The sequence below is a fragment of the Simochromis diagramma genome, unplaced genomic scaffold (genome assembly GCF_900408965.1).
Source record: "Simochromis diagramma unplaced genomic scaffold, fSimDia1.1 OVJJ01000293.1, whole genome shotgun sequence".
Lineage (NCBI taxonomy): Eukaryota > Metazoa > Chordata > Actinopteri > Cichliformes > Cichlidae > Simochromis > Simochromis diagramma.
Genome location: NW_024386801.1, coordinates 6,903,522 through 6,918,672, shown reverse-complemented (window position 1 = coordinate 6,918,672; position 15,151 = coordinate 6,903,522). Strand labels below are relative to the sequence as shown.

The window sequence follows — 15,151 nt, the reverse complement described above, 5'->3', positions numbered from 1 at the left end:
TTTCAACATGAACAAAAGGCTACATTCTAAAGATAATTAAGAAGTTATGTATCAAAAGTATCATTTATTTGTTTTATCTGAAATTAAATTTCACTTTTTCAAATAAATCTGGCAGGATTCCCAGTTTGGTTATGTTTTTATTTTTTAACAAAATCAGAAAACATGCATCCAGATGTATATAAAGCAGCAATTCTTTACAATTTCAAATGTACAAAGTGAAGTAAAAGCAAAATAGTGGCTGGATGTCAGGTGTCCAGCCTGCGTTTTTTCATGAACTGTCCTTGTCTGTACGGACTCGAGGCTTCACCTGAAAATTGGAGTAGTAGTAGTGAGTTTCAGACAGAATTTAGCACTGAAGCTCATTCACTGACTGATCTGACTCACCTGGTCTGCCCTGATACTGGTTCTGCTGCTGAGGTCTGTACTGAGCCTGCTCCTGTCCTCTGCTGTTCGGCGGGGCCTCTGGGCGCCTATCCGCGGTCCTCTGAGGGGTTTTACTGCGCGTCTGCATCTGATGATTCCCAGGCGTACTGGGCCGGGTTCCTCTGGGTGAAGGGGCAGCCGCAGGGACATCCAGATCCTCAATCCCATAAAGAGTGAAATCCCAGAGCTCAGGGTCATCTGCACAGCAAGACCAACTGGAAATGAGATGCAGGCCTCCTCATCACACAGTCCAAGTATGTGGAGCCTTTACAGCACCTGCTAAATACACGTCTCTGCTGCTGGTGGACTTCCTGAGTTCAGCTTCAGCACCTGCGAAGATAGGAACCCCTTTATGACAGAAAGAGGGGGGAAAAAAGGATGTCTCAAACTGTAAGAGCCAAACCAACCTGCAAGACATGCTAAACTATTTTTGTGAGATTATTTTGACAACTTTTTCTTCCATCTCAGAGTAGAAATCTACCCCAAACCTCAGTGTTGCTGTATTACTTTTAATCTCTCCCCTGTAATAAAGTGTAAAAACTGATTAGTGCATTTTACCAGTCTGTAATCACTCTATACCAAGGTTATTAGAGTTAAATAACTACAACTAAAAACTGAAACCAACTAAAACTACAAACTAGACTTAAAAAGGAAATTAAAATTCATAATCGTAAATCCTGCCTCTGACATATACCCTCCATACAATAATCACAACATAACAATAAAAACTAAACCGATAAAAGAAAATCAAAATATTCTCTCTACCTTCACTGGATCCTTGTCCTATAGTGACCTCTTCCTCCTCAGATTTGGCTCGGTCTTGCTTCTGCTGCAGCTTCTTGGCCTCCATCTCTCTCCTGAACTTCTGCTGAAGCTGCTGCTGTCGGAGTTTTCTCAGCTGTTTGGGGTCTGTGTGTGTTTCTGACCTGACAACAACATCCACAGAGTTGACACCAGAGCTTAGAAGAGGACAGCAATTAGGAGATGTCGAGAAGATGAGGAAAACCAGAGCTTTTCCTACCCGGAGCTGATGTTCTCACTCTTCATGCCAGGTGCAGCGTCGGCAGCATTGGGAGTGTGAACTTCTGAATGACTCTGGTTCTGGTTGATGACTCTGGGCTCCAGCGGCGTCCTGACAGGAACCGGTGCTGATATAAGACTCTCCTCTCGGAGCAGACTGCCAAGCCGGGCCTTCTCCACCAACGGCTCACCTTCAGTACGTTTAGTCCGGGCTGGATCTAGAGGAGGTGGCGGCTTTTGTGTAGAGAAGTGACAAGAATCAGCTTCCAAAAACCGACTAGACTGAAAACTAAAAATGATACTTTAAATGTTGATCCTGACCTGCTTGGGGATCTTGTTAATGGCTAGGAGGTATTCTTTATTCAGGATGCAGTTACCAAGAGCATTACCAAAACATCTAAACATAGGAAAAAGAAAAACAAACTTTTTAATGATTAAAATAAAATAATATTTCCAGCATGTTTTTAAATATAAGTAAATTCCCATACTTCAGAGCTCTCTTCATGCCATCAGTGACCGCTTCCTTCCTCGCCTTTTCCAGTGACAGAGCTTTCGACTTTAGTCCTTCGCTGACTCCGTAGCCAACATCCTCATGAAACGATCCATCCTGGAGGAAAAGCAACATGAACTCATATGGATGGAAGAGAGGGAGGCAGAAAAATAAAAGAGGCTCATTTACCCAACCTTGAGCTGCACTTTAACAAACGCGCTGACGCCGACGTAAAACTTCCCATTGATGAGGTCTACGAAATCTGCCAACAAAAATCATCAAACTGTTAGTCTGAGCGTGAGAAGGTAAACCTGGATCCTAAGCTGTGAAACGAGTCATACCAACGTTCTGCTGGGAAATGGAGTGAGACCATCCGTTGTATCCAAACATCTCATTGGCCAAGCTGATGACACGATGGCCTTCAATGTAGCATACCTGTTGAAATCAGAGTAGCTATTTGAAGTTGAAAAATGAAATTATGACATGTTATAGTGAAGAAACATCCCCAGTCTGAGGTGCAGGCAGCTTTTCTAGCTGCAGAGGAAAACAAAGACCTGCCTTCTGTCCTCCTCCGGCCATTCTGGTGCTGATGTACTCTGGTCCCAGCTTCTGTCGCAGAGCATCTTGCACCGCCTGGTACTCCTCAGCTGTGTAGGTAAACTGTCCACACACCCCAGTGTCAGCAAGGCACACAGCGGAAACACCATTAATAATGAAAACAAGCTTACATTGTTGTCACATTTGTATGATCTGAGTGAAACTGGCTGGCAGTTATTATCCTCTGGAGGTGCAGGAAGCTAGGTTTACACTAATAACATAAAGAGTGATTCATCACTGATGCTTTGTGTTCTACTTCATTTCAGACATTAAAAAGCCACCGAGAGTACAAGCTGTTCTCGGCAGCCTTTGGGCCTTCCAGGAAGGTCAGCAAATCCTTTCAACTTAATATGGAAGTGCAGGTTACAGGCGAAATCCAAGGTTGTTAATATTAAAATAAAACTGAACTAAAGGTGGAAGTTAAAAAATTATTTTAGTTACATTAACCTCCTAAGACCCGAACTATTTCATGGCATGCAATTTTAATTTCTCTTCGCTATTTGGGCTGATTGGGACCTGATGAATGTAAAGACAAAGAATTACCAGATTTTTTTTTTTTACCTGATTTTTGTTTCTAACAAAAATGAGATCCACATATGAGGATATTCGTATAAAATTTCGATCGAACAGCAGCAGTATAATGTCCTCGTAAGTGGATATCAGGCCCCTGTAGAGCAAAATTTAGTATTTTGGTCTAAATAACCCAAAATGTGATGTCCACATATGTGGACGCCAGGTCCTAGGAGGTTAAAGAAAATATAATAAAATAGAAAGACTTCTGCAAAAACAGACATACCAGCAAGATCAACAAACTAATCCATAAGACTGGATCAATTATTGCCCAGAATCTGAAGGCATGTGAATCAGTGAGAGACCGGAGGTCTCTGAACAAACCTCTCCATCATCGGCAACCCATCAAACACGCTCCACTCCACTGCATAGACACAGGAGAGCTTCTCCTCCCTCAGACTTATTAAGATTCCTCACACACTGCTGTATTATGGCTTCCTGCTCCTCTTTCCTTTGTTTTCCTCTTTAAATGTATTCTTTAATTTCAATCACTGTTGTAAATATTTTTAAAATTGCACTTCCTCAATTTATAAGGCAGGCGAGTCAAAAATTAGGCAAAGACTCCATTTCAGGGCATAAATTTTGGAATTATTACTGTATTTTCATGCATTTGAAAAAATGTTCCCACTGATTAAAATCTCCCCTACCGCCATTCATATCACATCAGAGTAACTAAGCAATAGAAAAGCATTTAAATGACAGAAAACTATTTTTTCACCATCTACTAAAGAAACCAGGCATTTTCTGTGAATTAACAAAACGTTGTTTTATCGTCTTGATGCATGCTCAATCATCCAGGTAAGTAAATCCCCAAAAGTCGATTCTGTTCATCTGGACATAGACTGAAGAAGTCACTTGGATGAATGACGAAACGTTTCTCCCACTGAAAACGCTACATCCAGATGAACTGAATCAACTTTTGGGGGTTTCTGTTTTATCACTACAGGAGAGTCTAGGCAGTGAGCTACTGGACCATTTTATCTAATTTTGCACATTTATTTCTTACAATTTGAGAGTCGGGATGACAGCATCTTCTTTATGATGTAGAAAAACTGAGACACACTGTTGAAATTGCATTTCTTCTTCTTATATTAAGATCGCCCAGTGATTAAATGTGTAGTTGAAGTCCTTTACAATAATAGAGAGGAGTGTTTCACTGCTCCAGCCCTCTTTATATCAAAGTGCGCCCATAGAGGAGTGGCAGTGATTTTTAACAGAAGAATAGTAGTAAGAATGAAGAGTAAGGTTTAGAAGATGGTCGTGAGAACTGCTACGATGTTTAGTTTGGAGAAGGTGAACTGACAAAAAAGACAGGAGGTGTGACTGGAGCTGACAGAGGTGAAGGTGCTCAAATTTTCATTGGGGTTGACCAAGAATAGACAGGATTAGAAATGAGTACATCAGAGCGACATCTCAGGTTAGAAACGGTTTGACGTGTGCAGAGGACGGATGGTGGATATATTGGACCAAGGATGCTGAAGATGGAGTTTCCAGACAAAAGAGGAAAGACCATAGCGGGGGGTTTAGGGTGTATAGGACCGGAAGAACAATAAAAACTAAACTTTCAAAAGAAATTACAAACTTTGTAGAAAATACAAAATTATGATACTCTACTACATAAATAAACTCGGTTCCCTCTAGTGTCCAGTCACAGACATTCAGACTGACACACATTGTGCTTCAACAGGTTAACCGTTTCAATCAAAACTTTATCAGCAGTGGGACTGGAAGCAAAAACTGGTGTGCTTTATCATTCTAATTTAACTCAACACACCTGTGTCCAATTTAGAATAATTAGCTTTTGAGAAGTCTCATGGAGCCCACATACCTGTCCGAAGCACCTGGATGCAGAGCTGCTCGTCTCCTCACTGGACATGACTGCAGAGATGTTCTTCAGTCACTGGAAAAACAGGCTAAGTTGGCTTCACTTATCGATAAAACAACACGAGATGAGCCTGACACCTCCGTAGACACCCGATAGAAGTCAGTGCATACAAACTAGCCGGTTACAGTCCCTCTAAACTGCCTTCTGTGTTGAATGAGCAACAGAAAACACGAATATTATTTCAAAGAGGCAGCCATCTTTCTGAACTTCCCGCTCGGACTACCGGAGGAGGAGCTTATGGTGCCTTCACGCCTATTGGAAAATAAAGAAGTAACTGAAATCTAGGGGTTACTGGGTTTACATGCAAAATTTAATTATTAACTTATATATTTTAAAGGCAGAATCAACTATTTAATTTTTATTTTATTTATGATAGTTTAAAAAAATATACATCCACTGAAACATAAACGATGCGCCATGAAAGTCATATTTCCTCTCAGAGGGCTAGATATAGAAAATGACGAGGTGGGCTTAAATGCATATTTCATTGTAAATATCTAATAATATTTATGTTTGAGTATGCCCCATCTAATGACTGGAACTGGTGTGCAGAAGAGACAAAGGCAGGTGATACTACCCGTAGGGTGTGGCTAGAGGCACATTCTTTGACCTCACATCCTCAGGTCAAGGTCTCTACAGACACTGGTTTTGAGTTCCTTAATTAATCTTTGAAATCATTATATTCCTTATTCCATAATAAAACAGTGTTTACAACACGAGGTTATTAGAGGGGAGACTTTTCACTGCTTTTGATATGATCTTTTACGCTGGCCCTTGTCTGGTTTGTGTGCCTTGTGGACTGTTTATCTGTTATGATTCCAAGCTTTAAAATAAATAATCAAATGACTACAATAGCACTGTAGGGAAAACAGCTTTATAATAAAATAAAAAAACATAATGCAAGCTTCAGAACTGAATCGGCTATCATGGACACACAAAGCCTGCATATAACAGCATGCAAACCGCATGCAAGCGGTTAAACAGGTTTGGATTCTGCACACAGGGAACATTTTCAGTTCGCCAAACCTCTATTTCAACAAACTCTGATCCACAGACACTAAAGTGACCTCAGAGGAGATTTGCAAAAGAATGTAAGTAGCTATGAGAGATTTGATTAATGCAGTTAAAATTTTAACAGAAGCTAAAGGTTTTGCATTTGTTGTTTAGTCTTCCTTGTGCAGTTAATTAAATATCTGCAAGAGCTCTAGATCTCTACCTGTTTTCCCTGTTTTAGCTGGAATAGCAGGCTGATCAGGCTGGTGTGTGTTTGCACTAAATCTCGTGGGATTGTATGGGACAATACAATCTCCCTTTTATTAACAATCTGAGCTAAACGCACCGTGTTATAAGTTATAACGCACCTCTTTGATCCAACAAGAGCCATTTTCTGTCACATGTATAGGAGTGCCAGGATTTTTGCACTGCAGACAGAAAACAAAATTTATTCCTTACAGTTTCCCACAAGACTGCCCCCACACCCCCACCCTTAATTTTTTTTAACATCTCATCCACGGAAAAAGGGGATTATCCGGAGAACACACGCATCTGCACTCACAGATGGTAAGGCTCCCCCTGTGTGAAACTGCGTGGATTTGGGTCAGAGCTGGAAACTGTGTTTACTATCTTCTGTTTATGGCCATATTGCAAAGCAAGGCCTTTCTCACCACTGACTGCACACCTGTGCACTGCAGTGTTAGCACACTGTTTGCGTATTAGTGTTCCCCCGGTTTGTGTGTTAATCCTTACAGTCTTCGTCTTAATAATAATAAAATCATCCCTCCGGAATTAAACTCTGCCATTATTCTTGTTTCCCATTGGAGTTATCCCCTCCCGCTTACATACAGCTATAACCACGGACGCACGTGCACGTGCTGCTCGTGGCCGCGTCCACGCGTCCAGGTTTCGCGTTTGCATCTCGTCAAAACAAAGCGGGGGCGAGCCGGAGCGAGCAAGCGGCGGTTCTTGCTTCTGGCTTCTTACTGAATGAGTCCCCGCAGGTCGGACCTTTCCACCGCCCGCCCGCCCGCACCCCGATGCCCGTGAGGGTGCGCAGACCGGCGGGTAACAGAACAGGAGGCAGCCGCTGATGAACCCGGACAGTAAACACTTCCCCTCAGCACTACATGACCGTTTCATCCCAGCAGGAGCTACACGACAGGATCAGGAACGGTGAGTGCGGGCTACAGTGGGCGGGCAGAGGCGCATGACATACGGCAACTTTGTGGCCATTATGATACAGTTTTTATCCAAAGGTGGACCAAATGCAGCATCTGCATGTGTTCGTTACACGGTGGCTTTGTTTACTGGGGCACTTTGCTTCATTGTGTTCTGCGCACAGGTTTTTAAAAACATAAAACATCCACGTACGCACGACTGGCGGTGCATTCCTCCCAGTAGGATAAACGTGGACTGTTGATTGCGTGTCTGGCCGATTCAATGGCCGTATGATGTGGAATGGCTCAGCTCGGAAGCACGGGGAGAGATCCATACAGCAGAAAATAAATTTATGTTCATACGGATAATTTTTATGATTTTTTTTAAAGAGGCATCGATCTTATTGGAATCGCCCCTAAAAGACAAGCCAAGGAGGAGGAGGGGTGAACAAAAGCAGAAATGCCCAGACTGGCGTGGCATGGCATTCCGGGTAGACAGTGAGCAGCCAGCGCTGCTGACTCAGATGTGATCTTACTCTAATTAAACTGCACGGCCGGTTCTTCTGAAAACACACGAGGCACCCCCCTCTCTTTGTGCTTTACATGTTGAGGCTAGTGTTGGCTCTTTTGTCTGTAGAGTGACAACCCAGACTGCTGTTCTCCCCTCTGACCAGGGGATGGTGCTTTACTTTGTACAGTACGTTTCTATAGGGAGACACCCAAACTGAGAGCAACTGTAACGCTTTTACAGGAATAACTGGCGCAGACTGATGCGTGTACACACATGCACTTCTCTTTTCTCTTTCCTCTGATGTAATGCGTGTGCAAACCCTGGAGGTCAGCCCAGCTTTGATTGCAAAACACTCCTCTGTGGTTTTGAACTGACAGTCAGGTAGAGAATAAAGAAAGAGAAAGCGCTCATTGTGAGGAAGTCTCAGATGTGTGGTTTGATTTTTATCCTGTGCCCCTTTGACCGTGAATTTCGCTTTACTGTGTTGTGTCTCTTATACCGCTTTAATGTTCCCTGCTTGACTTGCTCTCTCAAAGTAAAGGGCGGAGATGGCTCATGACTGCACTTGAGACATTTCTCATCGATGCCTCACACAGCTCCTTGATCCAATTTTAATCCCTCCTGCTAGCTTTTGTTGACATTTCCACTTTTACGCAAACTTCAGATGCTTGATGGACTGCGGCGGAGGCACGCCTCCCGGCCCTCCCCTCGACCCCTGTCGCTCAACTTCAGCACCTTCTCGCCCCCTCCTCCGAGCCCGGATTTGGACAGCAGCAATGAGCATCCAATCAGGAGGTGAGTCTCAGTTCCTGGGCTTAGCATTTCACAGCGTGCAGCCTCCTGGAAAATGCATGAAATATTTATAAGCATTTACAAAAAGAAAAAAGAAATCACACCATGTCTGTCCCAGAAGATTTCATTAACCAGCTGAAACACATGCTGGTCTAATGGTAATGATGTCCTGGTGGGATGTTTAATTGACTCATTTCCTCATGTATGGGCACCTCATTCGTTTGTGCACTCTGCTTTCCATGTTTTCTGTCTTCATGTGTGTGGGTGTGAAAGGGGGGGGGCTCTGTTGTTTACTGCTGTGTTGTCAGCAGAGAGTTTCAGGACTGCGTGGGTTTGAACTCATCATTTCTTCTTTTTCACCAGGTCCTCCTAAAAATATGCAAACAGTGTTTTCTGTCTCTCTCTCTCTTTTTAAAAACTTTTAGGATATTTTAGATTGATGAATGTGTTAAAACATGCACTTAAATTTTAGGTATACGCGAATTACATTACATTTTGGGAATTGTGCCTCTTAAAGGGGGGGTTCACCCAGAGCTGGTACTTCTGACAGCATTACAAGATGGAAACATCAGTGTTTCCCTTCACTGAGCTGTAATCTTAATGTGCAGCACACGTGCTTCCTTTGCTGGCAGGTGTAGTTCCTACATGAAACTGCTCACACTGAGGTTTGTGGATTTTTTTTTGAGGGTGGTAACAGATGATTTCTAAATTAGAGACGCCAAAACCTTCAGTTGTGCAGAGAAGTTTACAAACACTCATCATGGACACGAATGTCACAGTAATTTTAGAATTTTAATTTCTTTGAACTTTTTCTAGGTTGGGATGATACACCATACATCTTTAAGGACTATTTTCTCTAAGGCAAAAAGTATACATACACACTCGAATACATGTATACTCCCTCACTAATATTTGATTAAATGTCTCTTAACAAGTTGCACCTTGACCAGATGCTTTTGGTAGCTGTCAACAAGCTTCTGGCATAACAATGCCTGGATGTTAGATCACTCTTCTTAGCAGAATTCGTATAGTTCATTTAAACTGGTTCATTTAAACTACCACTGCCAGTACCACTGGCAGCAAACCAACCCCGCAGCATGATGCTATCACCACCATGCTTGACAGCTATTTCTGTGTTCTTAGGTTTGAAAACTTAAGCTTTACTCCTCCAAATATGTAATCATAACAACTAACAGGAAGTTAACAGGCCTTGGCTTTTTTTTAAAGTTAAAAAACACTGTAGAACCTTTAGCACCACTTATTAAAAATTTAAGGGAATATATGTAGATTTCTGACCCTGATTAGAAAAAAATCCAAAATAAGTTTAAACTTGTAAATGCATTCCTTGTTTTTTGATAAGATGCAATCACCCCCCCCCCCCCTTCCCCCTTCATATCTACATATGTTCATATCTCTGCAGTACGTTAATCAACTCCTGGCTGTAGCTGCATATTTAGCTTCAGTGGTTAAAAATATGACATCAATCTTCTCATCTGACCCCACAGCAACAAAAAAAAAGAAAAAAAGAAGAAGATAAGAAATCTAATATTGGTCAAGCTCCTGTCTCACATATTGTGCTACTTTTTACTTTTATCCTGCTGCACTCGCCACCAGCTGTGGGAGAGCAGGAAAAGCCTCTTTTATTGTTCTGTATTGTGTCCGTGCTTCCTATCGCTGTTTCTGCTGTTGTTTAAAAGCCGGACGACTTCCTCCTCCACCTCATCTGCGTACAGTAATATTCACAAAGCCCCGGCTGCTTACCATGCAGTTCCTTCTGGTATCTGTGCTCTGCATAAATATTTGTTTGCATCAATAGCTGTATTGTACCGACAGAGAGCCATGGAGGGAGGAAGAGCTTGCACGCGCCCCCCCCCACACACACACACACACACACTTCCACCCGAGCGTGTGCGTGCTATTGTTTTTTTGCTGTTCTGAGACATGCAGTACAGCGACACTGTGGCCCACCTCTCGGCTGGGCTCCACCCATCCTGCTCTTAATGTGCCGCTTCCATCTCACCATGCATCATTCTGTCCTTTATCTCTCCTCCTCTATCACTGGTTGCTCTTTGTATTGTCATTGTGCTTGTTATGTTTTGGGTTTTTTCCTGTGCATACTCTCTCCTTTTATGTTCTCCTCCCTTCCTCCTACAGCTGCCTCCTCGTGTTTCCTCTCTGTGTGTCTCTGTATGTGTCGGCTCATCGGCTGACCTTCTTTCTCTCCCGTCCTGTACTTAGAATACTCTGTCTCTCTCCCTTTACATTTGCCTCATGAGGACTCTGCACCGGCTGAAGTTGATGAGCTCTCCCAGCCTCAGTGAGCTGGGGAAGAGTGAGAAAAGTTCGCCGGAGGACCGAGGGGAGAAGCAGAAGAGGGCAGGAGCCAACGCCACCTGGAACAGGTACACAAGATATGACAAAGGTAGTGTTTAAATGTGTGTGGAGATTCTTAATTTACACCAGCTCGTGTGTGTGTGTTATGTTGCAGCATCCATAATGCTGTGATAGCAGTCTTCCAAAAGAAGGGCTTGGCGGATAATGAACTTTACGTTCTTAATGAGGGTGTCCGGTGAGTGTAAACAGCCACACTCACCCACTCACTGACTCACTCACTCGCACACAAACACTGCTCTCAGAAAACTTCCTTATTTTAGACCGTTGATGTCATTTTGTGCTGTAATCGTTGTAATTACCGTGTGTGCTGTATGTGTTGACTGAATGTTTTCTCGTGAACGGGTTTGTTTGTGTGTGTAGTGTACAGCATGTAGGCTTGGGGAGTCATGTGGTCACGTCAGATATCTCATTATCTTTCTGAACCAGACCCATCACTTGTATCCGCTTCCATTATAGCTGGGTAAACATATTTCTAGAAAAGTCACAAGGAGGTTGACACATTTTTCTATAACTACACAGACGGATCTGAACATAACATGGCTGCCAAGCACTGTTTTTACAAAGTTATAAACACATAATTAGCCCAACACCACTTATTATCTTTCTAACTGTATTTATTCATTTGTCCCTTTTCCTCAGACATCTTTTAAAGACTGAGCTGGGGTCCTTCTTCACAGAATACCTTCAGGTAATGCACCTTAAATAAAACAGGACGTTTATTTCAGATGTATTAAATTCAGAGCTCTTTGAGACGGGAATTGGAGAGCAGTTCTACAGTGATTCATAATTACTGGCTTCTTTTCACAGAATCAGCTGCTAACGAAAGGCATGGTCATCCTGCGGGACAAAATAAGATTCTATGAAGGTAGGCAATCTTGAAATTAATAAATAAATAGAAATTAGCATATCTCACTGGAAATCAGCTTAATTCAGCTTCGAGCATGTTCCTTTGGGATCCATGCAGGCCAGAAGTTACTTGACTCTCTGGCAGAGACCTGGGACTTCTTCTTCTGTGATGTTCTCTCAATGCTGCAGGCCATCTTCCACCCGGTTCAGGTAGGCGAGCATCTCAAGAGTCTGATCTCCGTCCTAGCCCTTTATTGAATCGATGCTCAGTCTGTCTGCTGTTTTCTGCGCGCAGGGTAAGGAGCCTTCTGTCCGACAGCTCGCCCTGCTGCACTTCAGGAACACCATAGTGCTCAGCGTAAAGCTAGAGGACGCCCTGTCTCGCCCGCGGGCCCGTGTGCCCCCCTCTGTTACACAAATGCTGCTCATCCTACAGGTAGGCCTGCAGGCATCAAGCCAAGCTCATGGCTTCCTTATGTGCTGCTCAGCACCGAGTCTGAGTTTGTTTCCAAACACCTGCTGTTGTGCATTTTTGGCCCAGCTTGTTTCTAACATTAATGATAAGGTTTAATTGTATTGCATTATTCTGAAGGTGTTCATGAAGATAAAGAAGTACTACACTGCTGTTGTTTCTGAGTAAATTACTTTTAGTTGGGCGTATCTTCATAAAATTTACTGATTATTAGTTGATCTGCTGGTTATTGGTTGTGACATACATGTTAATGCATTAGTTTTTAGTCATGCAACCCAAACATTATTCAAACAAATATATATTTTTATTGTCACAGTTTTTTTTCCTCTTCTAAACTTAAGCACCAACAGCCCACAGGGGTGATCTGTGAGTATGATGGTGCTAAATATAAAATTTAATGCCTGTGTTTAGGGGGTCCATGAGCCGCGTGGTGTGACTGAGGAATACCTGAGGTTGGAGTCACTGATTCAGAAGGTGGTCTCGCCCTATTTGGGCACCCATGGGCTTTACTCTGGAGATGATGCTGAAGCTCACTGCAATGTTCTGGGTGAGGCAGAAGCGGGATAAAAATAACAGTTTTCAGGGTTGAAGGGTTGGTGAAGCTTAATAACGTCTTCCCATCTTTCCCTCTTGTGTTTCAGAGAAGCCTTGGGGCTGGTCCAAGTCAGCGGATCAACCGTCTAAAAACCCCGTGGTACGATCAAAGAGCTACAATGTTCCTTTGCTGCTGACCCCAGTGGCTGAGTATGACCCAGATGCCAACTCGGTTGGCAGTGGAGGAATTCGGCGTCACTCGGCCTGTGAGATTACATCGTGCCTGGAGGAGCAAGGACTGGCCTATGCTGACCTGGCCCCAGGATCAGAACTGTCTGGCTCCTCCTCCAACAGACTGTGTGTGGGCTCTCAGTTCAACGGTACGACTGTAGTCCTCACTGTGTTGATTATTATGAAGCATCATTATATGCTAAACCTTAATAATCCACTATTATCTCCTTCATAGGTATAGTACAAGCTGGAGCCAGTGCCATGGACTTGCCTCTGCTGTCTCCCTCCATCCTCCCGCTTCATTCCTCAGGAGCTCTCCATGGCACCGAGGCCACAACAACAATGACTGATCTCAGTAAGGGAGCATCCTCTACGCCTCCCAGTGAATCATCCAGCCCTGAAACCATAATTGGACAAGTGCTAGAGTCTGCAGACTCAGGCCCAGACGGGATATTTATTGATTTCCCATCTCACTCCTCAGAGGTGATGGGGCTCAGCCTCAGCCACGAGAGCAGGCAGAGCACTGTGTAACTGTGGTTGCCTTTAGGGATGCACCCCCCTATTCTGGAGGCAAGAAATCGTACATTTCGAATGGGTACCATCTTACTGTTTAGCTTTGGGGTTTTTGCTGAAGTATGATAAGTTTCCCTGACTAGTTCCTTCCAAGTGCTTTCACTGATGAATGAAATTTTCATTCTTAAAAACAAGAAAAACACGATTATTAGATAAGTGGTACTGCTATTAAAGGACTCGAGGATGCATCTGATGGTACTTCACATTTTCACTGTTATCAACAAAAAATCTCTTAAAAAGACTACAATGAGCAATGAATTGATGATTATGAACAAGTGCTCCATTGTTTTTTGAACATATCAGTAAGCCACACACTTGGACTGTAACATTCCTTATTTCTTTTGTTTGCATTTCTACTTTTATGCACTACAGAAGTGTTGGCTTATATTATATGTAAAGTGAAACCACAGAGCAGTCTCACTATTTCATAGCCACCATTGACTCACATCTTTTAGACTGTTATTTTGAAATATTACCTTAAAAAACTGCATAAAAAGTTTAGTTAAATAATAAATTAATGTTTTAAAAAGTCAACAATATAAAAACTAATAAAACTACGGAGTGTTATCAGACTTATCCGTTGCCCCACAGAGGTGCTCTTAAGTAAGAGCAAAATTTGAAATGATAAGGATTTTCTTATCTCTGCAGAGGAGAAAGCTGCCACAGTTACCTAGAGAAACCTTTCATACACAATCCATTTCGTGGATTTGCTTTGCTTTGTAAATGTGTAATGTCGAACAGTTTCATATTTTTTGCCGGGTAGTAATGAGCTCCTCTGCTCTCATGCGTCAGCGGCACTCGTAGAGTCTTTTCAGAGCAAACATCAGTGTGACGGCATTTTGGCGAACAGGACAATGTTTATTGTTTACATTTAACAAAGATATGAAGATTTTGACTGAATGTTGTCTCACACACTGTATTTTGCACCACCACTATCTTGTAAATAAAACTGCATTGTTTTTATTTGTATTTTTTTTCCAGAAGCTGTAAAGTGAGCATTTACCTTGAAAAGAACTTAAATTTTAATAAGGGCTTTTTAACTGAATCTTTTTCAATGATGTTTTACCTCAAGCGTTTTGTACTTTACTTTTTTGACAATCTATGATGTCTCTGGAGTTGTACTTTGTATTAATTTGTAATACTAGCCCAGTAAAAGAGAAATAAATGCATTTGAGGAATATAAAAAGAAAACATGGTGCATCTTCTTCTGTTTTAAAAAAGCATTTTATTAGAAATAAATGTCTGCTCTGCCTTTGTACAACACATATGTTGGTTTTTAGGAAGGGGGGGGGGGGCTCTGCAGCTGAAGCTGGATTATTATTTATTTATTTATTTAATTTATTTATTTATTTATGTTTAGGCAAGTTCCACTTGCAATCTAGGTTGTAACCAAGATTGTAGAAATCCCCCTCCCTAGTTTAAACCTGTACCACTTCAATAAAACAAAAAACAAACAAACAAAAAGACCAGGAAGAACACATTATTTACATTTTATATTTATAAGTGTGAAATGCTGAAGTCAGTCAGCTTTCGTTTTATTGTTAACTCCCCTCGGGTTAATCTTGGAACTATTAAATCCTTTCAGCTACATCATGTAATCTTTATCAGCACAGCAGATGGTGTTTGCTGAGTTGCTGGAGGGAAGAAATCAAGTAAGTCG

At 42.3% G+C, this 15,151-nt stretch overlaps 2 protein-coding genes across 3 annotated transcripts; one reads left to right on the top strand and one right to left on the bottom strand.

Moving 5' to 3' along the window:
* Positions 1-94: 94 nt before the first annotated feature.
* On the bottom strand, positions 95-5,239 carry rad52 (RAD52 homolog, DNA repair protein). 2 transcript variants are annotated; one of them, XM_040025416.1, is made up of 11 exons: positions 4,929-5,239; positions 2,492-2,593; positions 2,275-2,368; positions 2,128-2,195; positions 1,932-2,050; positions 1,765-1,840; positions 1,445-1,677; positions 1,189-1,349; positions 700-771; positions 385-621; positions 95-307 (listed from the first exon to the last, which is right to left on the bottom strand). In XM_040025416.1, exons 1-11 carry the CDS (start codon positions 4,974-4,976, stop codon positions 246-248), a joined length of 1,272 nt encoding a protein of 423 aa, XP_039881350.1. In that variant the 5' UTR covers positions 4,977-5,239; the 3' UTR covers positions 95-245. The 2 variants fall into 2 exon arrangements, with proteins under 2 accessions (XP_039881350.1, XP_039881351.1); XM_040025417.1 differs by having other exon boundaries at positions 700-753.
* A 741-nt stretch (positions 5,240-5,980) lies between these two features.
* prr5a (proline rich 5a (renal)) lies at positions 5,981-14,682 on the top strand. Its single transcript, XM_040025415.1, has 12 exons — positions 5,981-6,076; positions 6,983-7,154; positions 8,314-8,444; positions 10,718-10,843; positions 10,930-11,010; positions 11,475-11,523; positions 11,643-11,700; positions 11,800-11,891; positions 11,977-12,117; positions 12,565-12,700; positions 12,795-13,067; positions 13,154-14,682. The coding sequence occupies exons 3-12, from the start codon at positions 8,314-8,316 to the stop codon at positions 13,447-13,449; spliced, it is 1,383 nt and encodes a 460-aa protein (XP_039881349.1). The 5' UTR covers positions 5,981-6,076; positions 6,983-7,154; the 3' UTR covers positions 13,450-14,682.
* Positions 14,683-15,151: the final 469 nt, after the last annotated feature.